This window comes from Remersonia thermophila, chromosome 2 (genome assembly GCF_042764415.1).
Source record: "Remersonia thermophila strain ATCC 22073 chromosome 2, whole genome shotgun sequence".
Lineage (NCBI taxonomy): Eukaryota > Fungi > Ascomycota > Sordariomycetes > Sordariales > Chaetomiaceae > Remersonia > Remersonia thermophila.
The window spans coordinates 1,177,068-1,204,574 of NC_092218.1; the positions used below are offsets into that span (position 1 = coordinate 1,177,068).

Consider the following 27,507-nt stretch of genomic DNA (forward strand, 5'->3'; position numbering starts at 1 on the left):
AAACCCGTCACCGTCTCTTACAGACCATTTTTGTTACTATTTCCACGACTTTTGATGCTTGGTGGAAGCGAGCTCAGCTGCTCAAATCCCGCGGAGCATCCTTCTGGCTCTGACATGCTGTAGCACGCACGTTCGGTTCAGCCGTGAGGAATGCTGCCACCCATGATGAGATGTAAAAAAGTAGAGATCATATGCGATTCCTATGATGATATCATGCTTCCCTGCTTCTGCAATATCTTCTCCCCGGGATCAAGCATGCTGATCAGTTCCGAAACTGGCCCTTGATCAGTCGTCCCTTGTGTGCTCCATGAGCCTCACCGCGCCCCTCATGATGTCATTCTAGATGGTCCCAAGCAAGATTTATAGAGGCGGCAGGAAAACGGTTTGGTGCCGGGAGGGGGGCTTCTAGGGGCAAGATACACGAGCATCTTGAGAAGCCTCTCGATGTCCGGTCGGCGCACCTTGAACTCGTCTTGAAGACAGCCAGCCTTTCTCCCTACCGTAGCCAACAGAAGCAGCCTTCCCCAATCAGCTTCGCCATGTCTCTCTCGCGCCACGCAAGCTCCCTGATGCTCCCTCCTCCCTTCCAACCAGTCTAACAGCCCCAGGTCGACCCCGACGAGATCGTCCACCATCTGCAGGCGCTCCATCCCCGCCACCCGCCCAGCCAGGTCCCCGGCGGCGCTGGCTCCCACCTGACGGCCTTCTCCACCCCCTACGCCAGCCAGCGCGACATCCCCAAGTACCGCATCCCCCACGACGGCGCCCCCGCCGATACCGTCTACGAGATGCTCAAGGACGAGCTCGACCTCGACGGCCGCCCCAACCTCAACCTGGCCAGCTTTGTCGACACGTACCTCGACGACCGCGCCCGGCGCCTCATGGCGGAGAACATGCCCAAGAACCTGGCGGACAACGACGAGTACCCGGCCATGCTGGCCATCAGCCACCGATGCGTTTCGATGCTGGCGCACCTGTGGGGGGTGCAGAAGGGCGAGCAGGCGGTGGGGAGCCCGACGGTCGGGTCGTCGGAGGCGGTGATGCTGGGCGGGTTGGCGATGAAGAGGCGCTGGCAGGAGCGGAGGCGCGAGAAGGGGCTGGACGCGCTGCGGCCGAACATCCTGATGGGCGCCAACGCGCAGGTCGCGCTGCTCAAGTTTGCGAGGTACTTTGACGTCGAGGCGCGCGTGCTGCCCGTTTCCAAGGAGAGCCGCTACGTGCTGGACCCAAAGCGGGTCAGGGAGAAGGTGGATGAGAACACGATCGGCGTTTTTGTGATCCTGGGAAGCACGTACACGGGCCACTACGAGCCCGTCGAGGAGATAGCGCGCCTGCTGGACGACATGCAGAAGGAGAAGGGCATCGACGTGCCGATTCACGTGGACGCGGCGAGCGGAGGGTTTGTGGCGCCGTTTACGCACGTGGGAACCGCTGGGCAAAAGTGGTGAGTTCTTCGCTCCTCGGCTCCTCATCGCCGCGCCCTCCCCCCACCCCCCCCCCCAACTCCCTCCCACCTGACCAGCTGAGCCAGGAACTTTGAGCTTCCTCGTGTCGTCTCCATCAACACATCCGGTGAGCCATCATGCCCTCCCGGCAGCCCCTTCGTCCTCCTCTAACCTCCCCAACCACCAGGGCACAAATACGGCCTCGTCACCCCCGGCCTCGGCTGGATCGTCTGGCGCGACCAGTCCGTCCTGTCCCGCGACCTCGTCTTCCAGCTCGACTACCTCGGCGGCACCGAGGAGTCGTACACGCTCAACTTCTCCCGCCCCGGCGCCCACGTCGTCGTGCAGTACTACAACCTCATCCACCTCGGCTTCTCCGGCTACCGCGAGGTAGCCGAGAACTGCCTGGCCAACGCGCGCGTGCTGTCCCAGAGCCTGGAGGCTACGGGCTGGTACACCTGCGTCAGCGACATCCACCGCCGGCGGGCGGCGGCATCCGGGCCCGCCCGGGGGAAGCGGTCCGGGGGCGATGACGGCAAGGAAACAGAAGAGGATGAGGAGGAGACGTCCGCCGCCTACCACCCCGGCCTCCCCGTCGTGTCCTTCCGCCTCAGCGACGACTTTCGCGCCCGGTACCCGCGCGTGTCGCAAGAGACCATTTCTCTTCTCCTGCGCGCACGCCAGTGGATCGTCCCCAACTACTTCTTGCCTCCCGGCGAGAACGAGACCGAGATCCTGCGGTGCGTCATCCGCGTCAACATGAGCTTCGATCTGCTGGACCGGCTCGTGGCGGACGTGGTGGAGGTGACGGAGTCGCTGATGCGGAGGGAGGAGGAAGAGGGGAAGGCGGAGGCGAAGGAGGAAGGGAGGGGGAGGGTGGACGTGCTGGGGCTGCTGAGGGAGCAGCATCTCAGGAGGAAGCCGATGGTGAAGACGGGGAAGGGAAAGGAGAGGTTTCGCCAAGTGGCGGAGGAGGCCAAGGAGAAGGTGGAGGAGACGCGGGGGAGAATGAAGGAGGGGATTCATAGGACGGTGTGCTAGCTTCGCTGCTGGCGCGGATGGAACGTTTGCGGGCGGGAGATTGGCAACAAAAAAGCACGTAGCGTCTGGAAAGCTTCTCTGGGGTCGAAGATGGGTCGAGATTGACATGGCCATCAAAACATGACTGCTCTGAAACGCATCCGTCAGATTGGACTTGGGTCATGGTGAAACGGCACCCCTCAGCTCTCTTGCTAGCTATCCAGCGCCACGCCATGCCGAGACCAGAAATGCCGATCTCTGCGGCCCCGGCCGCACGATAAAGCACCCAAGCTCGGACGAGAAGCGGCCGAAGCACAAGGTCCTCACAGCTTCGCGCCCTTCTTCTTCCTTGCCTCCCTCTCCCGATCCCGCAGCAACCTCCTCAAGATCTTCCCGCTCGGGCTCTTGGGGATGGCATCCAAGAACTCGACGCCGCCCTTGAGCCACTTGTAGTGGGCCTTGTGCTCCTGGACGTGGCGGACGATGTCGGCGGCGATTTCGGCGTCCGTCTTGCCCGTGGAGGCCACGGACGCGGGCGTCACCACGAACGCCTTGGGCACCTCGCCGTCGCGGTCGTCGGGCACGGCGATAACGGCGCAGTCGTCGACGTAGGGGTGGGTGAGGAGGTGAGCTTCGAGCTCGGCGGGAGCGACTTGGTGGCCCTGGAAGTCAAGCGGGTCAGATCTGGCACTGGATTGCTATGTGTGTGTGTGTGTGTGCGTAAGAGAGAGAGAGAGAGGAGGGTGGGCTTCAAAGAACTCACCTTGACCTTGATCAGCTCCTTCAACCGATCCACAATGGTGATGTGCTCATAGCCACTGTCAGACTTGGTCACAATGACCTCGTCGCCGGTCCGCAGCCAACGGCCGTCCTCGTCCCAGACGAAGGCCTCGGACGTGGCCTTCTCGTTGTTCAGGTAGCCGAGCGTGACGGAGGGCGACTGAACAAACAGCTCACCCGGCTTGCCGTACTCGGTGATCTCCTTGCCGTCCGGGTCGATGACCTTGACGCGCGTGCCGGGGAGGAGAGAGCCCGAAGTGCCCGGGCAGATGTCGTGCTCGCTGGTCGAGCTGACGACGGTGGAGGACTCGGTCATGCCTGCGGGCTTGTCAGCTGGGGGAGTTCGCAAATGGCGACGACGAGGCCCGGGCGCTTACCGTAGCCCTGGCCAATCTTCCACTTGGGATACAGCTTGAGGAGCGCCTCCGCCGTCTCCCTGCCCAGCGGCGCGGCTCCGGTGAAGAGAATACGGATGCTGCTCAGGTCGTAGCGCTTGAGGATGTCTTTGCCGCTCAGCATGCGCACAATGATCGGGGGAACCTGGACGGCCGTTAGACGAGGCGACGCAACTCTTGCCGCAACGGGCGATGACGTACCACGGGGACATGGTTGATCTTGAAGCGCTCGATGGCCTGGAGATAATCGGTGAACTCGAACTTGGGCAGGACGATGACCTCGTCGCCGCCCCAGGTGGCGGCATGGGCCACCACCACCAGGCCGTAGATGTGGCTGAACGGGAGCAGGCCCATGACGACCTGGGTATCGACGCCGTTCTGCCTCCGCGCCACGCCCTCGAAGACGCGGTATTGGAGGGTGTTGGCGATGACGTTGTGGTGGGAGATCATGACCGCTTTCTGGGAAGGTGTCAGCCAAGCTTTCGGGACGCGAGGGTTGCGGTGGCAGCGTACGGGCAGGCCTGAGGTGCCGCTGGAGTAGCAAAGGAAGGCGACCTGGCGGGCTCCCTGACCCTTGGACCACCTCAAGGGCTCAAGATCCGGCAGGGAGCGGCCGAGCTCGACCAGGTCGTCCACGGTCTTGAAGGCAGGCTTCGGGGAGTGGTTGTGAAGATCCAAGATGAAGATCTTGTCCTTGGGGATGCCGACGGCCTCGGCGGCCTTGAGGGCTGTCTCGAGGACGGGGATGCATGTAAAGAGGGCCTTGGCTCCCGAGGACCTGAGCTGGTGCTCGAGCTCGCTGGCCGAGTAGGCGACATTGGCCGGGGTGGCGATGCCATTGAGACGGTGGATGGAGTGAAGCACAGAGAGGTAGTCGATCTGGGAAAAAAAAAAGGGGGGGGGGATATCAGTCTCATGTCTTTCGTGTCTGTGTCGGGTCCGACGCATACCGTGTTGAACGAGAACACGGCCACCACTTTGTCCCAGGGAAGATCGGCATTGGGCTCCCAGCCCATGATCTTGCCCAGGGCGCGGGCAATGTAATCGGTGCGCTTGTGGGACTCGGTCACCGTGTAGGTCTTGCCGCTCAGGCCGCAGGTAAATGGGTTGCGGCTCTTGGCCAGGGGATAGCGACCATAGAGCTCATTCTGCATGAACTCGCCGATCGTGATCGAGTCGGGAGGGTCTAGGCGGGTTAGACGCGTCAGACCGCCGAGCTGGGCACGTCACGTACCGAATGGGAGCTTTGGGACCCATGGCGGAGGATAGAACACCATCTTGAGCTTCTGGCGCGTCGAATTGGCCTTGGGGGTCGAGCGTCAGTATGGGATGGAGGCGAAGGCCACCGGTGAGAATCAGACCGAGCCAGGGAGAGAGAGACAAGCAGCCGGTCGCTCGGAAGCAGCAAAGTAAGGAGTGCGATGATGCTTGCGCAACGCTTTGGCAAGGGTGCTTTTACTATGTACGCTGAGAAAACAACAACAATAACAACAACAACAACAATTCTCCAACGGCGATGCAAGAGAAGATAAAGGAGAAGGAGAAGGAGGAAGAGAAGAAGGGATCGGCAAAAACACCCGCCATCCGACCTCAAGCACACCATGCCCATCCTCAACCTGAGATACCTCGGATCCAGGAACGGGCCGTTCAGCTGATCCCTGTTTCTGCGTGTCCACGCCAGCCCGGTTCTATGTAGGCCTTGCTCCCGGGTGTCGCCAATCAGCGAGTGAGGCCGTTGCCGGGCGCAAGCCGACTGGTGTTAGCGCTGGGTGAGAGGTGCAACATCATCTCCACTTCTCTCCGGCGCTCCCTAGGTGCCAAGACGCTACCCCGCAGCCCCGGGGCTTGCACCATCTCCAATTCTCCACGATCTCCCCGTGGCAGGGTGGGAGCGGCGGTGCGGGGAAGATCCACTGCGGGCGGTGACAGGAATCCACACAAAGCGGCACCCCAACTTGGAAACGCTCCGGCAGTCCACCCGGGGGCCTTCGGTCCCATCCCCCCGCCTCCCGGGACAATATCAAGTGGGCCGTCCCGGCGTTGTGGGACCAACCCGGCCGGTCGAGGCCCGGGGGTCCCGACAGGTGACTCCGACTGTCGACGCTGACCCGCTTTCGACAACGACAACGACGCAGCCGTCTACCCCTGGATGGAGGACACTAGGGGCTTACCGCAGGCTTGGTGGCTGCCATGCAGCCAAACTTCATTCACAGGGACAGGTGAACGCCGGCTTCGAGGTAGATATACTGGCAGAGCTCTCGTGAAGCTGGGTAGGCAGAAAACGCATAATCTCGGCTCACGTTGTTGCTTGGACTCTTCACTGTCCAGAGGAGTCTTCTGAACGTTTCTGGTGTTTCCGGGATTATGCCATGTGCCACCAGCTCAACGAGGGTCGATCCAGTTCCTGAAGACTGTTCTGCAAAGGACGGTGGGGAACTCACGACGGCATCGGGTCACAAAGGAGTCCAGGGGCATGATCAAGTCTAAGCTATAAGCACGAGGCAGAAGAGAAAGCATGGACGTGACAACTCATTCATGGGACTCTCTCTGCAACATGAAGGCCCCCCTGTGCTGAAGAGGGACCGTCATTGTCCCTCCTTCTCCGCTCTTTGCTGCCAGTCTTGTTGACTTTCTCGTCTGACCCTGTGAGAACGCGTCCCCAACGCGACGCGATGCTTGTGACCCCCCTTATCGGGCATCCTGATGACTATCGCGCGACCCACGTGGAGAAAAGGGCCTTGAAGAAAAGAATCAAAATGGAAGGAACCGTAGGCATCACTGGCCCGTCGTCCCATCTCCATCCTAAAGAACGCCCGAAATCTCGGGCAGCAATCTAGATACCTTCCGGATTCCTTTCTCTTCCCGAGCTTCTCTTCCTCTTCTTCTTTTCCTTCTTCCTCCAACTTCAACGAACCTGTCGGTACTCCTCCCCCACTCCAATCCCTTCCAGCATCCTGGCCACGGATAGTAAAGCACCCAGAGGTCTGGAGGCCTGTTGCCGGCAAGTATCCCTCTTGTTTGTTTTCCAGCTGCACGCCGGGGAGTCACGAGAGATGTCGATATCGACCGAGAGGACAGCCCTTCAGCAGCCCACAAGTGCAGCACTTCATGCCTGTTCCTTGCTCTTGACCCCGCGGAACAAGTCTGTTCGGGATCTAACTTTCTCGATAGACAATCGGCCTCTTTCCAGGCCTTCATCACAAACCATCACAAACATCATCAGCACCCACCCGCTCCACCAAGCGGCATCTCTCTGGTAAGCCTTTCTCTCTTGGATTATCCCTTGGCTTGTTTCTTTTGCTTTCTTGGATCTCTTTGCAAGCTCAAACTGGTCATTTTCCCTTGTTTGCCCCCCAGCAGCTTGATGTTTACTTCTTTTGCTATCGATTGTATCCAACATGTGGCAAATACTAACTGGATTGTTGTGGAATCCCATAGCAAGCAACGACGGCGATAAGCCAGCAACTGAGGTATTTTCAAGGCTCTCCTGACCATACAATGCTTCTCATCGGCGACTGGGAAATTGAAAGACTCCGGTCATCACCTGTGGTTTTGTTGCTTATGATCCCGCTCGCTTTGCTTACAATCCTGGGTTCTATAGATATAAAGAAGCACACACAAGCAGCAATGACACGCTCTACGGCGTCGGCCGAGCAGATAGCCTCGCCGCCAGCTCGCTCGGCTGGATCGGCAAGCCCTCCAGGCTCCCCGGTCCTCGCTTCTGCGGGTGGTGTTGCTGGTGGCAGTCCTTCCTGCCATGCATCGACTCCGGCCGCCAACGGCCAGACTGCGCTCTTGAAGCGCATGCCTGACGACCAGGATCTGGCGATCAGCCAGCAGCCAGCAAAACGGATTCGGGTCACCCGGTTGTCGGCCAGAAAGGAGCTGGCCAAGAGAACGGTGGAGGTGGAAGTTTCGGGTGGTCCGGTCCTCGTCTCTCTTCCCACCATCGACCCCGTTCCGCACGGTGTTGACCCGGCTGCTTGGGCCCGTCCTCTCCCCGGTCGACAGCCGCTCGTGTGGGCCAAGGGCCGCGGCGCCTTGTGCGAGGCGCTGCCCTATTTCAGGTCCTTCAAGTCCAGCGTCCACAGCAAGGACGTGGTTGCCCAGGGCTTCCTTATCGACAGCGCGACCGAGGCCCGAGACTTTTTCGGTGCCCAGGTGATCATCTCATCCGTGTAAGTCACGTTCGCTATCAAACCTTTCGGGACCTACGCTGATGAGACACAGCGGGGGAAATCGGATCAAGGACGCAGAGACAGGGACTATGGTTCGCCGCTCGGACGCTTCAGAGTCCGACCGTGGCTACAGGGCTCTCAAGAACGCGTACCAAAACAAGAGCCTGGTCGCCGTGATTGCCGGTATGTACTTTCTGTGCCAAGCGGTAGACGTCAGCGTGCTCAACTCGACCTAGGCGAGGCCAATCCTCTGTATCCCTGCCGCCCTCCTTGCGCCTACGCCGTCCTGGGATGGTTCCACATCACCGACATCTGGCGCGAGCAGCAAAAGAACTCCCCCAACGGCAAGCACATCAGCACCTGGCGCGTTCGTTTCGAAAGGGCCGACCTGACCGGGGAATCCTGGTGGATTCCCAAGGGTGTCAGGACGCCCGACTGCCCTGGCGACCTCACCGTGCGCTGCCCGATCAAGGACTGCAAGGAGTGCAAGACTCCTAGCAAAGAAATCTTTACGTGCGGTTGGATGTGTCTCAACTTTGAGTGCAAGAACTACTTCACTCTCCCACGCCGCAGGCAGCTCAACCTGGAGACTCTCGCCTACACTGGCGTCTTTCTCAGGGAGCGGACGCCTTTCGAGGGTGGGATCCCGCCCATTCGTCCTCCGGTGCCCGATGCCTCCGGCTGCCATGGCACCGAGCTGGCCCTCCGGGTTGGCTTTGTCTGCCCTGACTGCGGCTGTTGCAACCGCCGCGTGTACTGGAACCGCTGGGTCTGCGAGAATCCAGACTGCGGCTACAGCCATGAAGCTCCCATGCTTCCCTACCCGGCCGAGGAACTCCTCCACGAAAACGAGGTGTTCGACAAGGAGATGCAGAAGAAGCGCGAGAAGTGGGGCGTGAATGGCAACTGGTTCAACGAGCCCGGCTTCCTCTATGATCCTTACGCCACCATCTATCACCGCGGCTATCTCCAGTTCTCCCAGACACTTCAGCTCGGCGGATTCCACGTCCGCCAGTACTTCCTGCCAAACTCGGATGGCCAGGTTCTCGGCTCGTTCAGCATTCTCTCGGCCAGCACCGAGGTGAACGGGCGCCCCGGCGGCTCCGACGACCTTTTCCGTCAGCTTGAGCTCACGGACATTGGTCTTCGCCGGAACCCTGCTGCTGTCTTCGGCCGTGAGTTGATCCCTCCCCGGACGCAGAGCATACGACTAATCCAGTCGCAGACAAGCTTGAGGGCTACACCCGCCACTTCCAGCAGAATTTTGTAAGCTCTGTTTTCTCCCGGCTCCCTTTGGCGGCTGCTTCTAACATTCCCAGGGTGCCCGGTACAAGTTTGGCGTCTCGGTTCAGTCCAAGGGCTTTGATGAGGCCCCCGATGTGATCCTGCAAGCCCTGCACCGATTGATATGGGCCAAGAAGATGTGCGTCGCCCACTCCAACGCCTTCATCAGCACTCTGCCTGAGCGCTACATCGGGCCGGATGCCATCGTGTCGGAGGAAGGGGATTTCAACGAGCTTCTCGCTCTTGGGTACATGGAGAAGGACAAGATCAACGTACGTCAAACCTCCCTTGCGTTCTCTTCGCTGCTAACTCTCTTTCAGTACCACGACGATGGCGAAAGCGAGCTCGGCCCTGTCGTTGCTGCCCTGTCTCTGGGATCCCCGTCCACCATGAGCTTCCGGTTCAAGAGGAAGTCGGGCTTCTGGTTCCCCATGTACACGGACCGCGGCAGGCTCTGCTACAAGGAGGCGCTCGAGGTCGTCATGAAGCACGGCGACATGATGGTCATGGTCGGTCCTCACATCCAAAAGATCTACGAGGTAAGCCGCAACGCCTACAAGAAAAACGAGCCACGTTCTGACAGGATCAGCATACCGTCGACCCGCACGGCAAGCGCCGTTTCTCGCTCACGGCCCGCTATATCGACCCTGCGAAGATGACTTCGCAGGAGGACATTGATGACGCCGCGGTCAAGGGCGCCATCCCCGAGCATGCCAAGGCCTTCACCTATGACGGCTTTTAAGCCGGTCGTACCTCCTCCATCGTCGCACAGTTGCTCCAACGTTTTGCCGCAACAGAAAGTGGTCAGCACCACAAGGGGTTTGTTTTTCTCCAAGTCTCGGAAAGTTTCATTTCCCTTTTGCTCTTTGGTGATTTTTGAGGGGATATCGGTCAAATCTTGCAGATGAATGCTTCTAAGAGGCCTTCTTTCTCCTGGCGTTTCTTTTGCAATTTAGAGTCGGGCTGGACAGGATCATGGATACCTGCGTGCTATGGGAGAGATGTCTGCAGGCAAGGAAGGGGAGGTCTAGGATGGCAGACGGTCTGGTCGCTATATAGATGCATGATGGACAAGTAGGTACCTTTAGCTTAATATATCCGTGACGATGGCGCTCTTCCGAACCCAGCCCCGATGCGAGGACGATGGCAAAGTCTGGACAGCGGAGATGCCGCACAAGCAGAGGTAGATAGGGACCTAAGCAACATGGCCAGGGAATTGGGACAAAGCTCTCGTCGGTTCGCCTCCTGGGCGGTTGTGAGGATGGGGAAGGGCGCTTGGGTTTGTCTGCCAGCAACAAGACCCGGTCCGTGCAGGGGGGCGGTTATTTTGATACATATGTGTGCTACCTGAGCTAACTAGGCTAGGGTAGAGCAGAGCAGAGCAGAGCAGGGTAGGGTAGGGCAGGGCAGGGCCGGGTAAGGTTGGGTAGGCGTCTAGATGTTGCTCTTGCCAGCCTCCGCAGCCTCCGCAGCCGCCCCCGTGCCCGAGACAAGCAGCACCACGCTGCCAAACTGCCTGCGAACATCCTCGCGCTCCACGTCGTGGGTGTCCTCCACCTCGCCCCACTGCTTGGTCTGGTAGTCCACCTCGAGGCTCACGGCGCGGGCGGCCTCCTCCACGCCGAACCGTTGGGCCTCGGCTTCCGAAGAAGACCAAGAAGGAGACCTCCCGGCCCCTTGCTCGCTCCACTCGGCCACGAGCCGCGCCGCCGCCAGCAGGCTCTTGCCCGCCAGCGTGGCGCGCTCGAGGCCGGCCAGCTCAAAGGGGGACAGGGCGTGCGCGATCCACCGGCGCACGGCCTCGCGCGTCTCGGGCGGGTGGGGGCGGGGCATGATGGAGGAGCCGTCGTCGACGGGCCGGACGTCGAGGCCCGGCCAGAGGCCGCCCTGCTCGCGGGGCGCCGTGAGGGCGCCGACGGCGGCGGCGTAGGCGGCGCGCTGCGTCTCGTGCAGGGAGGGGAGGGACGGGTCGATGGGGGAGCGCGGCGGGGAGAAGATGAGGAGGGAGTCGGTGTCGAGGTAGCGGAGGAGAAGGGCGGCGATGGTGGTGCGCAGCGGCGTGGCGGGGTAGGGCGGCCGGGATGGCGAGGTGGGGGTTGCGGCGGCGGCGGCGGGGGCGGGGGCGGCAGCGGCGTCGTCGGCGGCGATGTCGAGGGCGCGGCAGGTGAGGGAGGTGAGCGGGATGCGGTGCTGCTTGGTGGCTTGCTGGGCCGAGGTGAGGGCGTCCCACTCGACGGCGATGGCGTGGGCGAGGTTGGGCTTGGTGACGGGGAGGCGGACGATGGCTTTGGTGGTGGGGTGGCGGAGGGGGCGCGAGTCGAGGTGGATTTGGAGGGACCCTGGGGCCAAACCCGGAAGCGAGCCAGCGGTTAGTTGACAAGGAAAACGGGAACGCCGGGAGGGGGGAAAGTTCAAAAAGAGCAAGCATACCGTCCACTTCCTTCACGTCCACCGTCTTCCAAAACCTCCTCGCCATGCCTCCCTTGTTCCGGTCGTCTTTCAAGGCGGCCTTGGGATCCCCCGCCTGCTTCAGCAGCTCCGCCAGACGTCTCCTCCTCGCGAGCCTCTCGCGCCGCGCCGCTTCGGCGGGGTCATAGTCGTCTTCCTCTTGCCGCGCATTCCTTCCCTTCTCGCCCTCCCTCTCTCCCTCTCCCGCTCCCTCTCCCTCCCCGACGGGTTTGGGCGGCTTCGGCGGCGGGCCGGTGCCGCAGATGGGGACCACGCGGGCCGGGTTGGCCTTGTTGGTGTGGATCGCCCTGGCGGCGCGGACGGAGGCGGCGAGGGCGGCGGGGGGCACGGCGCCGCGGATCAGGAGGCTTCCCGGGGTGGCGGTGGCTGCTACGGACGGGCGGGACGAGACGGAGAGCCAGCGGCTGGAGAGGGCGAGGCTCGACGCCAGCGCCGTGGTTCGAGCCATGTTGGCGGCGGCTTGGCTAGCGGTGGGAGCCGAGGTCGGGAGCGAAACCAAGGTCGAGACGACGGAGCTCGGGGTTGCGAGGAGGAATCCTTGAAACGAAGACCTTGCGCGCGGTGGGATGGGGTACATGTCACACCATGGACTTTCTTTCCGCTAATAGTCCATCCTCCACCTTGTCCAATGTCATGGACCCCGGTGCGTGCGAGGTAAGCGAGGTATGCGAGGTGCAAGATGGGGACGGGACCGGCAGACGTTGCGCAAAGGACCCAGCAGAACGGAGACGTTTTTGTCCTCTTTTTTTTTTTTCCTACACCACTTTCAAGGTGCGGTCGATGCGTCTGGAGGCTTGGCACGGGACAGCGGGTCCTGGGGATGCGCTAGGCAGGGGTTCGTCAGCCTCATCGCCGGGTTGATTGGCCGAGATGCACGTCTCCCCTGTGCATGGAGAGCTTGGCTCCATGGCTTGGCATCAAACGCCACCCTCCACCTCGAGAGGACGCCCAGGCAGGAACAGAGTAGTAGTAGACATGACATGACATGCACCCCTCCAAGAAACCCCTTGTTATCTACCGTGTAGGTACCCAAGCGAAACCTGCCATGGATGCGAGCGAAACACCACCTCTCTCAGGCACCCATTCGTGTCAAGATATCAACTCCAGCTCCGCAACGGCAAAACCCTCTAAATGATGATAACGATGCCAACCCACACCCCACCCGCATCCATCAGAAACAACAACCCAACAAAAACCGCCCCAAAAGACAAACCGCCCCCACATGATGACTATGAAAGAGAGAGAGAGAGAGAGAAGAAAAAAAACGAGCCGAATGAGCGGATCAATACGGCGGCTTCGTCACCGGACCCTCATCCCGCAACCCTCCCGGCCCGTTCCCGGATCCAACCCCCAGCCCGACACCCACACCCAGCCCGCCACCCCCGACGATCTCCTCCCCAACCCTCGCGTCGATCCCCTGCAGCAACGCATCCAGATCCATCACCGCCGGGGCAGCAGCGACCGAACCTCTCCCCCTCGCCAAAGCGTCCGTCACCACCACCGACGACGCCGACGATGGCAGCACGCCCCGCTCGTGGGACTGCGAGCGCGACGACGTGGAGCGGGAGCGGACCCTTCCCAGCCCGAAGCCCGGGCTCTGAGCCTGGGCCTGGGTGGCCTGGTCCGGGTAGCGGTTGCTAACGCTCCGTTTCGATGCCGAGGTCGAAGGCCGCCGTGAGACGCCGACGGCCTCTTGGCCCGGCAAAGGCTGAGCGAGCTTACCGCTGCCGCCGCAAGTGGTGGGCAACGCCGGCGAGTGCCGTGTCGAGTCGCCCGCCGAAGACGGCCCGCGCGACAGACCGCTCGGCAGCGGCGGGACCGGCGGGACCGGCGGGACAGCACCGGCGTCGGCGGCCAGGGCCTCGTCGGCAGCCGGGTGCGAACCGGGCGGCCCGCCCGAGGCAGACGGCCGGCGGTTGTGGTCGATGACTCCTCGTGAGGAGGGGCGGGGGTGAGAAAAGTTTTGCGGTAGGGTTTGCGGATGAAGATGAGGCTGAGAATGGTAGGTGGTTGTTGTGGTTGTGGTTGCCGCCGCCGTCGCGTCTGCCGGCCCGCTGACCGCGGTCCCCACGATGGGGTTGAACGACAGCTCGCTGGCCGTCATGTCGTAGCTAACGAGGCTGTCCGAGCTGTTGGAGTCGTCGTCGCCGCGCGCCAGACCGATGGCGCTGCCCCCAAACATGCCGTGCATGGTGGCCATCGCCGCCGGAGCGGTCGGCGGAGGAGGAGGCGGCTGCGCGCGTCCCGACAGGACAAGCTTGAGCTGCTCGACCGAGGTAACGGGCGTTGGGTTGCCGTTGGTAGAGCTCGGCGGCACGGCGGCCGAGCGAGCGCTGCGGAGGGACGACTTGCGCACCCTGCCGGGATCCAGGCCGCCGCCTAACCCCACCATGCCTCCTCCTCCACCTCCTCCGATGGCGAGCCCCGGAGATGACGAAGGCCGGAGGTTGGTCCGGCTACCATGCGGCGACGACCGGTCGGGTCGAAGGCTCTGGCCGTTCGCTGCTGACGCCGCCGCCGCCGCCGCCGCCGCCGCCGCGCCGCCGTTGGCGTGCAGGCGGGTGGCCGTGGTGCCCGACCGCGAGCCGTTGATGGACGCCGACTTGCTGGTCGCCTGAGCCGCCGCCAGCACGGCCTCGCGGCTCCACTCGGCCAGCATGTCCTCGCGGAACTGCAGCGGCAGCTCATAGTTGGCTTCGATCGTCGGGATCGTGCTTGTCGACAGCGAGCCGACCGGATGCGCAAAGCTCCGACCAGGGCTGGCCGCCGGGCTCTGCACCGGCGAAGCGGTCTGGTCCTGGTGCGCGGCGCACACCGAGTCGACGAGGGCCTCGCGCTCATCGAAGGGCAGCAGCGCCTCGGACTCGACCTCGTCGGTCGGCAGCCGGGGCTCGGGCGCGATGTTGCCAGGCGTGCCGATCCGGTCGAGCGCCGGCGCCGGCACGTGGACGCCGTCGACCCAGAAATGCTTGCTCCGGCGCCGGACGATCTCGTTGTGGACCAGCCTCCCGACGGCGGAGCCGTCCAGCTCGAACCGCTCCGTCAGGGCCCAGAGGTAGCCGTGGACGAGGCTTCCCAGCCGGACCTTTTGGAGAGGCGTCTCGGCGTCCTGGATGTCCTCCTGGAGCCGGAAGATCATGGGCAGGCCGGAGCGCACCGCGTTGATGCCCAGCTTGTCCACGAGCTTGGCCAGCAGCACGTGGAGGAGCACCATGTCGGAGTCGTAGTCGATGTACTGGATGGCGTTGTCGTAGACGGCCAGGTGCAGCAGCTGCAGGCACTGCGACGCCCGCTGGGCCTTGACGCCGGGCTTCATGTCGCGGCCCGAGGCGCTCGACACGACGCGGCGGGCGAGCGGGGTGGCCTGCGCCTCGCGGCCCTTGGGCGAGGCGCGGGCGGCGTCGTCCCAGGCCCTCGCGTCGGCTCTCGACGTCTCGCGGTCCAGCCACGTCAGGAGAGCCTCCACGTAGGCCTTGCGGACGAGGCCGTCGGGGTCGCGCAGCAGCCACTGGGTGCCGTCCCAGACGTGGATCGGGACGCGGCTCCGCGACAGGGCCTGGGCGGCGGCGGCCCGCGCGTTGGCGACGAGCAAGACGGAGCGGATGGCGCGGAGGGCGGCGATCTTGGCGACGGCGAGGGCGAAGAGGGAGTCGGCGTGGCTCTCGTCGGCGGCCGAGAGCGCGGGGGCCGACGATTTCGGGGAGCCGTCGGCCTTTTCGCCGTGGGGAGAGCCCGAGCGGCTGCCGGAGCGCGAGGGCTTGAGCTTCTGCAGGATGGCCGCCACCATGTCGGAGACCTGGTCGGCGTAGTAGATGTGGGTGGCCAGGGCGCCGATGCACTCCTGCAGGCGCCAGAGGAGCTCGCTCCGGGGGTCGGGCTGGTCGGGCTGGTCGGGCTGGTCGGCGGGCGCGGCGGGCGCGGGGCGGCGGCGGGGTCGGCGAGAGAAGCGCGCATGGCGCTGGGGTCGCCAGGCAGCTGGACAAGCCTGCGGATGTGAGCCACGAGCTGCAGGAGCACATCCATGACGCTGAGGCCGATCAGGTTCACGTCGGAACGCAGCAAGGCGCCAATCATGGCGGCCAGGGCAATGTGCTGGCGCAGCGTGTCGTCGGTCAGGGGCTGCTGCGCGAGCGAGCCGACGGCGGTGACGAGGATGGTGAAGCGGTCGGCGACAGGAGCCCAGCGAGCCGCCAGCAGGAACATCTTGATGGCCCAGCCGGCGTCGCGGCCCGAGGCGTCGGAGCGCACCACGGGCTCCTCCTGGGCCACGCGCTCGTGGATGAAGCGGAGGAGGGCGAGGGTGGCCGAGTGGATCTGGGAGCGGCCGGAGGCGCTGAAGATGTGGCGTAGGCACTCCATGGCGAGGACGCCCGTGTCCTCCTCGTCCAGCTTGTCCATGTCGACGGCGGTGGGGGCGAGGGCCAGCGGGTGGGCGGCCGACTCGCTCTCTGCGGTCTGGACGGTGGCGGCGCTCGTGCGGCGGCGCAGCAGAGCGCCGCCCAGCTTCTCCTCCACCTCGGCGCGCTCGTGCAAGACGTCGAGGAAGTCCTCGTTGTCGGTCCACAGGTTCTCAAGGATCATGGGCACGGCGGCGTCGTACTGCTGGGTGGTGGCGGACGACAGGGCGTCCGAGGCGGCGATGCTGCGGATGGCGCGGAGACCGGCGTTCCTCCAGCGGAGGGCCATGGGCTTGCTCGGCTCGAGGCGGCCAGGAAAGGCGCGGGTCGAGGCGAGCGAGGCGTACTGCTGGACGACGGAGAGGTACTGGCGCAGGTAGGCCTGCTCGGCCATGAGCGAGGCGGGCTCGTGGTGGGCGCAAAAGGCAGCAAAGGTGGGCAGCGACGACTCGACCATGGTGATGTCCTGCGACTTGAGGATCTGCTCGAGGATCTGAAGGACGCATGACGCGAAGAGGGGCAGGTCCTTGGGGGTCTTTTCGATCAGGGCCGTGAGGATCTGAAGGGTGACCTGCACGTTGCTAGGGAGGTCAGCAAAGATCTGCGGGCGTGGCGCCGGTGGGAGCGTGGACCTACCCGATCCGCTGGCGGTAGACATCGCTGGCCGTCTTCTTCTCGAGGAAGCTGGCGACCTTTTGGATCTTGGAGCGGCGGGACTGGGCGTAGAAGAGCAGGTAGCTGAGCTCGCTCGAGTTGGGCTTGACGTCGACGGCGCCCTTGGTGGTGCGCGGGTAGCACTTGAGGACGAGCACCTGGTGCTTCGGCCGGCACTTTTGCGCGATGGCGTGCATCGTGGTGGTGGTGGGGGGGGGGAGGGGGTGAAGGAGAAGGGCAAGGATGCCCGAGAGCGACCGGGGGAGCAAGCGGAGGAGGAGCAGACAAAAAGAAGAAGAAAAGAAGGGTTCTTGTCAGAGCGACCAGATGGCCGAAGGGGTCGCAGGCGTCTCTCGGATGATGCGGAGTTGAGCGCTGGGAAGAGGACGACGACCCGGGGGCTTGGGACGGCGGATACGAGTCGAGGTTCGATTCGCTTCGCTTCGGGGGAAACGCAGGGTCAATGTCACTCCCAATGCCACACTTGATGCAGCTCGAAAGATCCCCCAGCTACGGTCTCGGACACGCTACCCCGGGATTCCGGAATCCGAGGCAAGAAGAGACCAATCGTCATGGGAGAAGCCCTCGTCGGGGAGGGGGGAGGGGGGAGAGGAAGAGGAGCGGTGATGGGATGGAATAGGATGGGATGAGATGGGATGAGATGGGATGGTGGTGGTGGTGGTGGTGGTGGTGGTGGTGAGCGGAGGCTGTGTGGTTGGATTGTCAGCTCAAAGAAACTCGGAAATCATGGAACGAGAAATTGACGTTTAACGTTTAATTTTCAGGCACTTGGAAACGGGCAATCATGGGCCATTGGCGTGGCTGGCACGTCATAACTAGCTGTAACAGCAGGGGGGGGGGAGGGGTCCGTCTGCCCGTAATTACAGGGATTGCTCAGAGCCCAGCCCAACTGAGCGGCTGCAGGGCAGTTTCCCCTTCCGGGGGATGGAGTACGATAGGTAGGTCCCTTGGCATTCGCCGACGCAGCGCTGCAGCCCTGCCTTACCCGGGCAATCCGTGCCTAGACGGTATTATTAACTAGTGTACCTTACTTGGCTAAGTCACCTTGGGACCTTACCGTACCTTACCAAGTGACGCAACCGGACAGCGGTAAGGAACCCCTGCGGGTGCCGTATGGATGTAATGCCAAAGTGTCCACTTTCACTTCACCTCGACTGTTTGGGCTCCATGAATTGATTGACCTTTGTCCTCCCCTCCCCCCCCCCCTCCCCCAAGTCAATGCATCTCTCGGTTCCTCCCGGGCTCCAGCATCCAGCATCCCGTACAAAGTACTTCACTGGTGAATACATACTCCCGAGGATCATTCATGAGAAAGTCCAGAGCAGTGGCCAGGTCCCGTCGGGTGAGACGCGGGCCTGAAAGGGCGAAAGGACCCAATCTCAGGTACCTAGGTAGTTACCTACCCAACGGCCCCTCAACCAGGTGCAACTGCATCAACAACAGGGGGGCCCAATCTGCCCCCAACCGGTCCATGGCGGCGTTGTCTCTGCTGCGCCCGCTGTCGTGGCACAAGGTCTCAGGCCTCGCGTCCATCCCCCCTCTCCACCGGACTGCTCGCCCCCCCATGCGTCTCCGTCTCGTTGTCCAGAATACCATAGTTACCCCCCCGGGCCGGCCAATTTGGTTGCTCGCCATCGGGTTGACGCGTCAGCCGCATGTTTAATTTCCCGTGGCTCCCTGGTAGCAGGGCACGCCTCAGCAAAGGAGTCGAAGCCCGTGCTTGGGACGAGGCCGGGGGGGGGGGGGTTGCGGCTTTTCGATCACCGATAAAGTTAAATCTCTCCAGGGGTCGCGCAAGGGCAAAGGGGAGGCTAACGTTAGCTCTCATGGAACAAGCCATGGATTGTTTCTCGAAACCTGCACCTTCTTCTTCTTTCTCTTCCTCTTCTTCTTCTTCTTCTTCCCTTCTGATGTCACAAGGGAGTCCAGTCAATCTCGGCATTTAACCGAACACCGAACGCAGTGTCTTGGAACAGTTCCAAGACATGCCATGCCCGTTTTGTAGGGAATGTAACTGACTACTGTGCACACTACGTGGGTACTTCCATGGGGAGTAAGCGCACATACAGCGGCACCATCAGCTCACTCAGCCATCAGCCATGAGCTACAGCGCAGAGGGAACCTATGAATGAATGAATGAATGCTTTGCCATCCCCCCCCCCCCCCTCTCCTTGGCGCACCTGTTGGAAAGCCCTTCTGTGCACTTTCTGCGTTGGCCGAGCACATCGGGGAATTTTTGTTTTGTTTCTCGAACGGGAGCTCGCCGAGAAATGCGCCCAGAGTCCAAAGCATCCTATGAGACGGTGCTGCGTGCCTGGAACGGGCAACTCCTGACGATCCGCCGAGAGGATGCCCCCCGCCCCGGCGCTGGGGATGCAGGTCATCCCGCAACATCCCAACGACTTGGAACCATGCCATGCCGTGCCCCCCCTTCAGAGACAAGCGTGGCCATGCAAGGCGCAATCTCCAGTGAACCAACGAGCAAAACGTGGTGGTGGTGATACGCTTTGTAGACTTTCGACAAGGCTGGGCCCCCCCGGGGAATGTCCAGGCAGAGCTTCGCTACGGACGGTGGACACCACATTTCGGGCATCAGAGGATATTCCTCAAGGATCCCAAAAAAGAGCCTCTTCGTTTCGTTTTCTTGCTAATGATCCTAAAGGACCACGCGGACCGAGGTTCTCAGGCTCAGTCGACGCAGCCAGCATGCAGAGTCAGCTCGGTCAGCGTATTCATGTTGAGCGAGCACCCCCTTGTAGAGGTAATATACTAAGCCGCCCATGATCGTGTCCTTGTTTCTACAAGCAGCACCAAGGCCGTGGCAGCCATTCCTCCAAGCATATAGTAATCCGTGGCACTCCCTCACCCACCCTTTCATCATCTGTTCTCCTCCATGACAAAGTTGTCTAGACACATAGGGGTGCTGTACCCAATTCTTTTCCCACTCTCCATCCTTCTAGCATCAATACAAGCCACTGCTATGCAGCGATAACCATGACAAGCATTCCTACGTGACCACCTCCGGTACTTCCCATAACCACCACCTCCTCCCTCCCCAACCCATCCCCCCGGCAAACCATTCCCCTCACGACACCTTCTCCAACTCAGCTCTGCCTAAACAAACGCATACACCCCACTACTCCCCTCTTCCCCGCCCGGCGATGCCTTTACCCCACCCGCCCCAGCCCTCGTCACCACCTCCGACAGCGAGGACATCCCACCACCACCACCAAACTGCCTCCTCACAGCCTCCGTCAAGCCGGGACTCGACAGCACCGACGCTGCCGACGGGCTGGGCGGCGGGCCTTGCAGACCTTGCCCCTTCCACGCCTCCCCGTCCCGGAACGGCCGCTGCCGCCGCATGATCCGCAGCGGCTCGGGCCTCAACGGCTCGGGCCTGAATGGGCTCTTGGCCTGCGTGGGAGCCGGCAAGGGATGCCGCAGAGCATGGCCGGGAGGGTGGCGGGTGGAGGGGCGGCGGTTTTCCTTGACCTGTGCCGAGACTTTCCTCGGGGCTGCGACTGCGACGGTCGAATCCCGGCCCGGTGGGTGTTTTGTAACGCCGTGCGGCGACGGGAGGTTCGGCTCAACCGGCTTGAGCGGCCCCGTCGGGTGTTGTTGGTGCTCGATCATGGAGGCGGTGGCGGCGGCAGAAAAAGAGGGAGCATGTTGCTGGGAGACGCGCCGCCGATGCGAGGCCGGGCCGAAGACGTCATCTGGATGACCGCCGACGTTTTGTTCGGCATGGTCTGCGTTGCTGGTGATGTCATCGTCGTAGTTGGAGCCATCATCCTCCGAATGGTTGCCGCCGTAGTCGTAGTGGTCGTCGTCGTCGTCGTCGTCGTCGTCGTCATGACCGATCTGCGCGGCTTCGCGGACATGACCTCTCGCCGAAAGGCAGCCTCGAAGACGACGGTTAAGCGAGTCTACTGTAAGCCCGTGGTATCTGCCGGCGAATCCCCCATCGGGATCGGGATGCTCAGGAAGCGACATCGTTTGCTGAATCTCTCGTTTGCTGGCGTGTGCCGACAGCCACATCTTCCAGCCGGTCGAACTCGCGGTGGACGTCTCACGGAGTGCGCCTCCTCGCTCGCCGTATGCGTTCGACAGCGTGCCATCGTGGCCTACATACGACGCTCTTTTGTCCTTGGCCCATGTGCACCGAAGCGGCCCAACATCTCCCCCAGAATCCGACGAGCACACGCTCTCCGAGTACCCAAGCTGGCCGTCGCCGCTGCCCGTGCCGGTTCTGCGCTCTGCAGACGCAAGCCCGACATGAGGATCTGGGCCCCCGCCGTCAACACCAGCACCGCCATCCCCCGACCCCCAACTCCCCTCGCTCGCCCGCCGAGCCCAGACTTTCTGTTCTTCCTCCATCATCGACCGCTCCAAGGCACGCCGGTACGGACTCTCCGTACGAAACAGGTGGTCTGATCCAAGACTGCCGCCAGCATCGGTATGGTGGTGATGAGCATCGTCATCCGCCCCCTCTCTCCATCTCGTCTGTCCCGAAACATCTGTCGCTACCGACACGGACGACGATGAGGGCTTCCATGTCCCGAGCGCCCCGGCGTGCCTGACTTGTCGTGAACCGAGGTTGCTTGTTGCAGCCTGGTCCTGGTGCTGCGCAGGGAGCGAGCCACAAGCGGTGCGGGACATGCTACCACCGCTACCACCGCTGCCGCCGCCACCGCTTCTTCTGGATGTTCTTGTCGGGGTGGTCATGGTCCTAGTTTGCTCCGAGGACGAGAACGAGGCCTGTGAGCTGCACTCGCTCTTCCGCGCTTCACCTCCATCCTCTGAGGGGCGTGGCACGACCACGCGACGGATCGTGTCGGGCGTCTTGTCACCGTGATTGCTGCCGGGGAGACAACCCGAGAGGTTCTTCGAGGCGGTGACGGGGGCAACATTCTCCTCTGCCGGCTGCTTCTGCTGCTCGCCCTGCCCTGCGGCAAGACACGAGGGCAACGCCCTCCCATCTTTCTCGCGCATCCGCTTCACCAGCGCCGAGTAGATCCTGTCGCTGCTGACCATAGGGCACGCAGGTAACGCCGGCGCCGAAGAGGCCTGGCCCTTTCCATCCTTCCCCTTGATTCCCCGCAACCGCTCTTCCAGCTGCTCCCGCAACGCCTGTTGCTTAGTCTCCCACTCGCGCCACTGCCGCTGCTCGATGCTGGTGAGCGTGCTCGGGCCCGAATGGACCCAGCTGGTGAGCGAGGACGAGTCGTTGCTGTCGCCGCCGCCGGAAGCGGTCGAGGAAGAGGGGTTGCGCTGCGCAGCATCCTGGGTTGTGTTGTCTCTGCCCTGTGTATTTCCGGTGCTCGGCGCAAGATCGGCGGGTTTGCTGGTCTGCTCCCCCCCCAGGACCTGGAGTTGCTGCCGTCTCGCGTGGGACGGAGGTGGTTGTTGTTGGTGGTGATGCACCTTAACGCTCGCCTCCCTCGACCTTGCCATTCCCGACGGAGTTGGCGACCGCACCAGCTGAGCGGTCCTGGCGGGCGAGCTGCAGAGAGACAGCCTGATGGATCCCCCCTCGCGACGACCGGCACGGTCATGGTGGTGACCTCCTTTGCCATCAGCGATGCCCTGGATGCGATCATCCTTCCCTGCCTAAGACGGAAAAATGAGGGTCGATTCGCGATGGTGGCTCCGCCTGGATGGGATATGCTGCAGGGGAAGCTCCGGTCCCTTTTCTCCGTCATCCTCTTCGGACCTGCCTTGGCTGTGGCTCGAAGAACCAAACAGGCTTCTCAGCTTTGTCCTGAACGACCTCGAGGCTTTTCTCGCTCTCAGCCGGAGGGCTGCCGCAGCAGCGGCGGCAGGGTGCTGCTGCTCCTCTTTCTCGTCCGGTAGGGGTGTGGCTGACGGGCCGTCGCCAGCGTCCTCAGGAGCGTCTTCATCCACGGAGCCGTCGCGAGATGACGTAGACAGGCTCGCAGCAGCCTCCGACTTGCGATGGTGCAGCAGAGTATGCTGGGAAGGATTCCACGACCCAAACCATGACAATGACGCCTTGCGTCGAGCCCTGGCCGTCGAGTGCCGGCGTTGGCGATGATCGCGGGGATCAGCTCCGTCTTCTGGAAGGTCAGGAAGAGCAACAATCGTGTTCTCCGCATCCGAGGGGTACGACGACAACCCCTGGCCATGACGGTTGCGGCGGCCATGGGACAAGAAATCCGTAGGCTTTGTCCTTCGCAGTCTGGTTGTCCCCTCCGCGCTCCTAACCCGTTCCTCTTGTTCTGCTCCCTCCTCCGTTTCATCCAACTCAAAGCTCGCAGCAGCAGAGGTGAGATCCGACCTCCAAATCCTCCTCGACAACGACGTACTGCTCTCAACATGCTCATCAAGAGCTTTCAGCGAGCCCGTCGCCAAAAGCCTCCCGCGTCCACGAATATCCCCCAGCCACGACCTGGACCGGCGCAGGTGACGGGGACGGCGGCGGTACGACGAGGGCGCGGACGCGACGTCATCTTCGGGGGGAAAGCACCCAACACCAGCAACCCGAGCGTCGATGTACCCTTCCGGGGCTTTGGAAAGGAGAGGAGCCGGCGGCGAAACGATCCCCTCAGACCCCGAGCACGGCCCCACGAACCGCACGCTCTGGCTTCGTCGAAGGGTCTTGTTGTTCAGGTCCGTCCTTTCGCCCCTCTCCCCCTCCGCTTGGCGGCGGCCTACCGATGGAGGTGACGAGGACATGGGCGGAAACGTCCCTGCCGCATCCGCCCGCGCGCGGCTCTGGGCCCTGGCGTACGCCTCCCACGCGGCAATGTGCGCATCGCGGCGTGCCAGGGCGGGGTCGAGATGCTCGAGGACCACGATGCTAGCTTGATGGTGTCTGTCCGCCGTCGATGAGGTGGAGGTCGATTTGCGGCGTGCGAGGGAGAGCTTGGACTTGGTACTGCGTCGGTGCAGCATAGGGGGAGGATATACAAACGGATGGTTTCTGTGATGGACACGAAGGTGGTGCACGTGTTTCGTTCGTTTGTATGTGTGTGTGTGTGTGTGTGTGTGTGTGTGCGTGTAAAAGAGAGAAAAATTGATCCAGATCGCACCGAGACAGACCGCGGCACTACCTATGTATCTCGAGATGTTGATGAGCTGTAGCAGACAAAGTAAAGCCGTCCAAGGCGAGCTAATTCTATGCCGTGTGAGGAGATGACTGCACCAGAATGGATCGTCATGGCACTTGTGACCGGCCACGAAGAGACGATGTCGAGATTGGGTTCATGTGCAATGCTGTACGGGGAAGGGATGAGTCTAGGAGGGCGATAACACTCCTCGGGGCAGCCATCATGGACGACAACAAGGCGACTTGGTCACAGCGGTGGGACATGGAAAGCACCCTCTTCTCTCCCATCAAGTCGGGAGAAGGAAGAAATGAGAAACACAAGGATATCACTCGGTCACCATCAGGAGCAAGGTTATCAGAGGATAGGTCATGTATTGTGTGTGAGGCTAGTGAGGCTTAACCGCAACTACCCTCAAGAAAGCAAGATGCAACCCAACCCGACGTACTGTGTCCCATACCCGTGATCCGCCTGAAAGTACACGCAAAATGCCGTGACTGAGAAACCCGTTACTGCCAATAGTCCAAAACGACGCAATGAAACAAGTCAGGAAAACCATCAAAGAAGACCCCGTGTGTGCCACGCGCGGTGCATACACACGATCTTGATGCTGAAGAGAGGAGTGAGCATGAAGGCTCTTAGGCAAGGTTTTCCAAGAACTCCTCGAGCTCCTCGTCGACGAGCTCCTGGATCTTCTTGGAGAACATCTTGGCCTTGGAGCGGAGGGCGGCGACGCCCTGGGCGGCCTTGTCAGAGACGACCTCGAGGTCCTGCTCGATCATTTGCTCGAGCTTCGAGACGGCGGCGTTGACGTCGAACTTGCCGGCGCCGTGGCTGCCCTGGCTCTTGGCCTCGTAGCCGCCGGCCTCAACGATGGCGGTGTAGTTGTTGCAGCCGCCGCCGTTCCAGGCGAGCAGGTTGGGGGTGTCCTTGGGCATGTCGGACAGGGCGCCGCTGGTGGCGATCTTGATCAGGTTGTCCTTGAGCTTCTTGGGGGAGATGGTGGCGAGGCCGTACTCCGAGTCGGCAGCGGGCTGGAGCGACAGGTAGTAGGCGAGCAGGCCGGCGATGTGGGGCGAGGCCATCGAGGTGCCCGAGATGGTGTTGGTGGCGTACTTGGAGCCGATCCAGGTGGACAGGATGCTCAGGCCGGGGGCGAAGATGTCGGTGCACTTGCCGTAGTTGGAGAAGTAGGCGCGGCTGTCATCGATGGCCGAGGCGCCGACGGTGATGGCCTTCTCGGCGGCAGCGGGCGAGTAGTTGCAGGCATCGGCGTTGTCGTTGCCGGCGGCGACGGCGAAGTGGACGCCAACCGAGACGGCGGCATTCACAGTGTCATCGAGGGTCCTGGTCTTGCCACCGCCAAGCGACATGTTGGCGACGGAGCCCTTGAAGCCCTTGCGCTTGCCATCCTTGGCGGCCTTGACCTGCTCAATGTGCGACCTGGCGGCCCACTCGACGCCGGCGACGACGTCCGACATGGTGCCCGAGCCGTTGGAGCGGAGCACCTTCACGGCGTAGACGTTGGCCTTCTTGGCAACGCCGTACTTCTTGCCAGCGACGGTACCAGAGCAGTGGGTGCCGTGGCCGTTGCCGTCCTCGTCGGCGTCGCCGACAGGGATGGTCTTGCCCCAGTGAGCGCGGCCCTCGAAGTCCACGTGCTCGATGTTGGTGCCGGTGTCGATGACGTAAACGTCAACACCCTCGCCACCCTCCGAGGCGTACAGGTACTTGTTGAAGGTGGAGAAGCCGAGGCGGTCGCGGTGCGAGATGCGGGCCAGACCCCAGGGGGCGGCCTTCTCAACATCACCGTCGCACTTGGACCCCTCAACGTAGCGCATCGTGTGGACGATGCTGTCGCGTTCGATGTACTCGACCTGCGGGGAGACAGATTAGCACAGGAGCAACACACCACCAAAGGAACATCCGAGGAAGCAACTCACATCAGGGTGCCTCCGGACCTGCTCGATGGTCTCCTCATCGAAGTGGCCCGCGTAGCCAACAAAGTCCTGGCCAATCTTGTACGTGTGCTTCAGGCCGTGGAAGACATCGTCAACCAGGCCGCGCTTCTTGAGGTCGGCATGCTTAGCCTCGCGCGACGAGTGGACCTCCTGGATCCAGGACTGGTGGGCCTGGGCCTTATCGGCCGTGACGTGCTTCTTGAACTTGATGATGTACTGGTTGGGCACAACCTCGGCGTTGGAAGACGAGAGAATGGGCGCCGCATCACCGTGAACGGTGTCGATGCTGGCCCGCGGCGCAGCGGCAACGCAGGCCGCGAGCGAGAGAGCGAGGATGCCTCTCATGGTGGTGGTGGTGGTGGTGAAGAGAAAGGAGAAGTCGAGAGACCGGCGACTTCAAGGACAGATACGCAGAAGGAAGAAAACAAAAAAAAGAAAACCCAAGTCGGACAACCTCTACCCGACTCGGAAAATGAAAGACGATGCTGTTGACGGGACGACCTACCCTCCTTTGACGGCTTGTTGTCGGGGAGAGGGAAATGGAGTGTTGGATGGAGGAGGATGGGGAGGAGGAGGGAACTGAGCCGGCCCGGAAGGTTGGGGAGTCGGCTGATAAAGAGAGCGGCGGATAGCGATGCGTCAGACATGGATCCACCGGTGCTTGGAAAGCGTGCGGTTGCCTCCCAGGGAACTCCAGGGAATCCGGGGTTGGCCAGGGTTGGCAAGGGTTGGCAGGGCGTTGTCGTCCCAAACGGGATTAGCTAAAGGCGGAGCAGCCAATAAGAGCCGATAAAGCGACGGGTCCCATTGGGGCGAGACTGCCAGGTTCCGGCGGCGATAAGCCCGCCCAGCCTCGGGCGTGTTCCGCCACTGTTGTCGCTGCTGCGAGGCACAGTCGCATCATTGAGTGCCGCTATCGCGTTTCTCCCATGGTCAGACAGACTTGATACCGATTGACTCGAGAGGTGCACACCGTCCGCGCCGGGGACAAGCGCATCACGGGAAGTTGCACAGCATGCTCCTGATTGATTCGAACCGCGCCTTTGGGGGGGACGGGATAGCCGTCGCTTCGCTGGTACGTTGGAACGAGGCTGGCTGACCTCCCAAGCTGGCTTGCTTACCGCCGCACAGTTGGCACAGCTCTCCCCTGTCCCGCTTCCCTGAAGCTCCGTCCGCCGACGGAAATGCTCAACCAGACCTGCACCTCGTGCCCGGCAGTCTAGTTACTTGGAAGGCAGCAAAGCGAGGACGCTTCCTCGGCTGTCCGATGTTACTCAGGCGGGCCCAAGGGGACGCTTGACCTGTCGGGTTCCTTCGCCGACAACCTACGTACTGCGTAGCAGTTGAGCTTCTCGCACTGGGCAACTGCGCGCGGGGAACCTGTTCATCAACCGTTTCGAGCCGAGCGCCAACCTACGCGGCGCGGCGCTGTAGTGTGGTAGTAGTTGTCCGTTGCCACCACCCCATGCCGGCTCGATTAGATCGGCGTCTGACCGTACTGCCTAGCAAGTATGTGCATACGTGTTGTGTTATCAGCCAGGCCGGAGCGCCAGCGACGAACTGGAGGTGTGCCTGATACGTATGTGCTCCGTATCGCATCGCATCCTCCACTCTGAGACATGGATGTCATCCCTTATCCCAGACGCTCAACAATCGGGGGTCTCCAGCGGTTGGCCTTCCAACTCAGCCGTGCGCTCCCGGATGCAGCCTGCCAGATCGTCAACAGGGGGGAGATCTGGCCAAGCAAGGGTGAGGTCCCCACATGCCGCACGCAGACAGGTCACGAGCAGGTCGCACGTGCAGCTTGTCGCGTACTTCGGTCGCATTTGGCTCTGT

The 27,507-nt window shown here is 62.2% G+C and overlaps 7 protein-coding genes across 7 annotated transcripts; 2 read left to right on the forward strand and 5 right to left on the reverse strand.

Moving 5' to 3' along the window:
- Positions 1-343: 343 nt before the first annotated feature.
- VTJ83DRAFT_1776 (uncharacterized protein) lies at positions 344-2,486 on the forward strand (the record flags this gene model as incomplete). Its single annotated transcript, XM_071007972.1, has 4 exons — positions 344-382; positions 603-1,444; positions 1,532-1,572; positions 1,633-2,486. The coding sequence occupies 4 exons, from the start codon at positions 344-346 to the stop codon at positions 2,484-2,486; spliced, it is 1,776 nt and encodes a 591-aa protein (XP_070868316.1).
- A 302-nt stretch (positions 2,487-2,788) lies between these two features.
- Positions 2,789-4,917, reverse strand: VTJ83DRAFT_1777 (uncharacterized protein; the record flags this gene model as incomplete). The annotated part of the gene is made up of 7 exons (XM_071007973.1): positions 2,789-3,127; positions 3,229-3,563; positions 3,623-3,785; positions 3,842-4,099; positions 4,154-4,519; positions 4,591-4,826; positions 4,875-4,917. The coding sequence occupies 7 exons, from the start codon at positions 4,915-4,917 to the stop codon at positions 2,789-2,791; spliced, it is 1,740 nt and encodes a 579-aa protein (XP_070868317.1).
- A 2,221-nt stretch (positions 4,918-7,138) lies between these two features.
- VTJ83DRAFT_1778 (uncharacterized protein) lies at positions 7,139-9,844 on the forward strand (the record flags this gene model as incomplete). Its single annotated transcript, XM_071007974.1, has 7 exons — positions 7,139-7,818; positions 7,952-8,001; positions 8,055-8,993; positions 9,044-9,084; positions 9,138-9,374; positions 9,423-9,641; positions 9,686-9,844. The coding sequence occupies 7 exons, from the start codon at positions 7,139-7,141 to the stop codon at positions 9,842-9,844; spliced, it is 2,325 nt and encodes a 774-aa protein (XP_070868318.1).
- A 692-nt stretch (positions 9,845-10,536) lies between these two features.
- On the reverse strand, positions 10,537-12,148 carry VTJ83DRAFT_1779 (uncharacterized protein; the record flags this gene model as incomplete). Its single annotated transcript, XM_071007975.1, has 2 exons — positions 10,537-11,441; positions 11,533-12,148. The coding sequence occupies 2 exons, from the start codon at positions 12,146-12,148 to the stop codon at positions 10,537-10,539; spliced, it is 1,521 nt and encodes a 506-aa protein (XP_070868319.1).
- A 705-nt stretch (positions 12,149-12,853) lies between these two features.
- VTJ83DRAFT_1780 (uncharacterized protein) lies at positions 12,854-16,819 on the reverse strand (the record flags this gene model as incomplete). The annotated part of the gene is made up of 3 exons (XM_071007977.1): positions 12,854-15,466; positions 15,553-16,549; positions 16,605-16,819. The coding sequence occupies 3 exons, from the start codon at positions 16,817-16,819 to the stop codon at positions 12,854-12,856; spliced, it is 3,825 nt and encodes a 1,274-aa protein (XP_070868320.1).
- Positions 16,820-19,757: 2,938 nt separating this feature from the next.
- On the reverse strand, positions 19,758-23,558 carry VTJ83DRAFT_1781 (uncharacterized protein; the record flags this gene model as incomplete). The annotated part of the gene is made up of 2 exons (XM_071007978.1): positions 19,758-22,161; positions 22,261-23,558. 2 exons carry the CDS (start codon positions 23,556-23,558, stop codon positions 19,758-19,760), a joined length of 3,702 nt encoding a protein of 1,233 aa, XP_070868321.1.
- A 790-nt stretch (positions 23,559-24,348) lies between these two features.
- On the reverse strand, positions 24,349-26,016 carry VTJ83DRAFT_1782 (uncharacterized protein; the record flags this gene model as incomplete). The annotated part of the gene is made up of 2 exons (XM_071007979.1): positions 24,349-25,587; positions 25,654-26,016. 2 exons carry the CDS (start codon positions 26,014-26,016, stop codon positions 24,349-24,351), a joined length of 1,602 nt encoding a protein of 533 aa, XP_070868322.1.
- Positions 26,017-27,507: the final 1,491 nt, after the last annotated feature.